Source organism: Engraulis encrasicolus, chromosome 2 (assembly GCF_034702125.1).
Source record: "Engraulis encrasicolus isolate BLACKSEA-1 chromosome 2, IST_EnEncr_1.0, whole genome shotgun sequence".
NCBI classification, from domain to species: domain Eukaryota; kingdom Metazoa; phylum Chordata; class Actinopteri; order Clupeiformes; family Engraulidae; genus Engraulis; species Engraulis encrasicolus.
The window spans coordinates 33,553,517-33,556,016 of NC_085858.1; the positions used below are offsets into that span (position 1 = coordinate 33,553,517).

The window sequence follows — 2,500 nt, forward strand, 5'->3', positions numbered from 1 at the left end:
GGCACCATTCATTAGCGAAGTAGCCTACAGCAAGATACCGCTGACTGACCTAACCGCATCCGCCTGGTCTCCCATAAGGAACTTTATGGGAGGCTAGTTAATAACATTGCTCTAGTCTGAAATCTGGCGTTACTTTAAACTGCGGCAAGACACTGGTGTGGAGAGGATGTTGTGGACGAGTTCATTCACTATTCCTTAGCATCACCAAACAGTTAAAAATGATCTAAGGTAGTTAGGGATTGAAATATGTCATCCCGATAACCCCATCCCAGTGACAGCAGCTCTTATCTATGTGGCACACAAGGCTTCATTCAAATAATCCGATATCTCTAGCCTGCTCGAAACGTTCTGTCCAACTGTTTAAGACTGTGAGGCTAAAGACTAGAGTTTTCTCTGTGTCTCCACAACTACAGTGTATATCATATTTCAGGGTTTTGTGAGGCGCATATGGTTGAACAAAAGAATCGTCCCTGTCCAACTGCACTCACGGGAGGACCACGGTTCATGTCAAGCGATACCTCCCAAAATCATGCGCTATCGTTGCCGAATTGGTTCACGCGGACTATGTCTATCGTAGCGAGTCGAACACCACTGTTTTGATAGTCTCTCCTACCTGTTAATTTTATGGGCAAAGGCCCTCCGTTCGGTTGTCGAAGCTGCCATCCCATTCAGACACCTTCCAAAATATCCCTCTTTCCTTACTTTCGTGCTGGACAGCCAGCAGCACTCTGCTTCCTTGTGTCACTAAAATGACAAATGGTTCCTCCTAGTGGTCAGGAGACGAAAACCACACTGATTCTCGCCTAACCGGTTACAGTATGACGTACTGTGAGAAGTTGCGAGTGTTGCAATTTCTCGTCTTTGGAGCAACATTACATTATAGCATGGCGAATGCATCTCAAACAAACTTCTTCCAGTAACATCAGCTTTGCAATATGGCACTAGCAGCAATGCATAGGCATAGCAGCATATGTTTTGATGTTATTGCATTTGGATAAGATGGCTACTTGTGCATGCGTATTAGTTTGCTTTGGCACATGAACATGGTATTTACTCTGTGTGGACAATCCCACATGTAAAGAAGCAATAAGCTGCTTCCAAAGGGATTAATGTAAGGACAACGAGGGGAGGTTCATTGTTATGCAAAATTACTACTCTAATGCAGACCTGCTGTGTTATAGATGCCAGCCTATTGTTTTGAACGCTATTCACAAACTCAAAAATACAGAATGATCCCTAAACCACAACACAGAGGCACAACACAGCGTGTACAGGCTACTGATAAGAATATTTTCTACAATTTCTAGGATCAAAGGGCGAAGACGGGACCATGAGGGCGGAACAGCAGGTGGCATCGCTGCACTACTCCATAGGCCTAAACTGACAAGGGCCAAGAAATGGGTCAACCAATCACCTTCCAAGATGGTCTGGTGAGTAGCCAATCAGTGTGTGCAGCCAACTAAATATCCTTGGAGGAGTCTCAAATTCATTAGGCTACTTCTCTCTCCTCAGAGGACATAGACTAACAGCCCTGTCTGTCTGCTGGCATTACTATTTCATAATATCCATTGAGATGGTTGTAATGTACTGTATTCCACCATTCTTTTAACATTTCAAATAAAATATTCTTTAACAGGGCATGCTGTTATTATCCCTTTTGAACAAAGCCAGATAATTCAACTAATTCAACTACTCAACTACTCAACTACCCAGGCTACTATATGAGCCGTAATTTATAGGCTACAATTCATTCTTTTCTGATGGCCATAATATTGTCACCTCCATGTGAAACCTGATTAAGTGTCTTCCAGGGGGGAAAATGCTTGATAATCTAATTTTAAAGAGGCAATATATTGTAATGTACAGGATTTTTTTCATGAATTATAAGATCCTTTTTTGAGGGTCTAGACAGCATATACTTAATTTATTTTGTTGTATATCAGAAGATGTGCTACCACCTCGATACCTTATTTTATAAGATCATTTATGGTCTTATTTTGAACACTATGGCCTCCACGGTGACATGTCTAGTCTTGAACCACCTCCACCATGCACTGTACAAAACAAATGAATGGTTACAGTCAAAATTAGTTGATTACAGTTAAATTAGTCAATCAAAACTTAAAAATGAACATTTAATGTCATATGACGAGATGGGGGAAAATGGAAACAGTAAGTTTGTCCCCGCCCTTTCTTCCTTTACTCCAAGGTAGAGGCCTACAATATCTATACGTTCTTGCCTCCTTAAAATGGTAGATTCTGCCGCACCCCATTAAGTCTCTAAAATCAAACAGGGGCAGTTGTCTGATGAACCGTAGTACAACATACAGCACACACACACACACACACGCACGCAGGCACGGACGGACGCACAGACGCACGCACGCACGCACGCACGCACGCACTGCTGGTAGTGAATGATGGGTAATGTAGTTTGGCACATGCATTGGACCGGCATCTCCTTAAGCAAGGCCCCGATACAACCAGCCAACATCAGATT

The 2,500-nt window shown here is 42.7% G+C and overlaps 1 protein-coding gene across 6 annotated transcripts in view; it reads right to left on the reverse strand.

The window, feature by feature from the left end:
* LOC134437622 (dedicator of cytokinesis protein 7-like) overlaps positions 1-730 on the reverse strand; it is a 122,236-nt gene extending 121,506 nt beyond the window's left edge. For all 6 annotated transcript variants that reach the window (XM_063187111.1, XM_063187135.1, XM_063187129.1 and 3 more), the window contains exon 1: positions 614-730. In XM_063187111.1, coding sequence (XP_063043181.1) covers positions 614-663 — 50 coding nt within the window. In that variant the 5' untranslated portion in view covers positions 664-730. The remainder of the gene's footprint in view (positions 1-613) is intronic.
* Between the last annotated feature and the right edge of the window lie 1,770 nt (positions 731-2,500).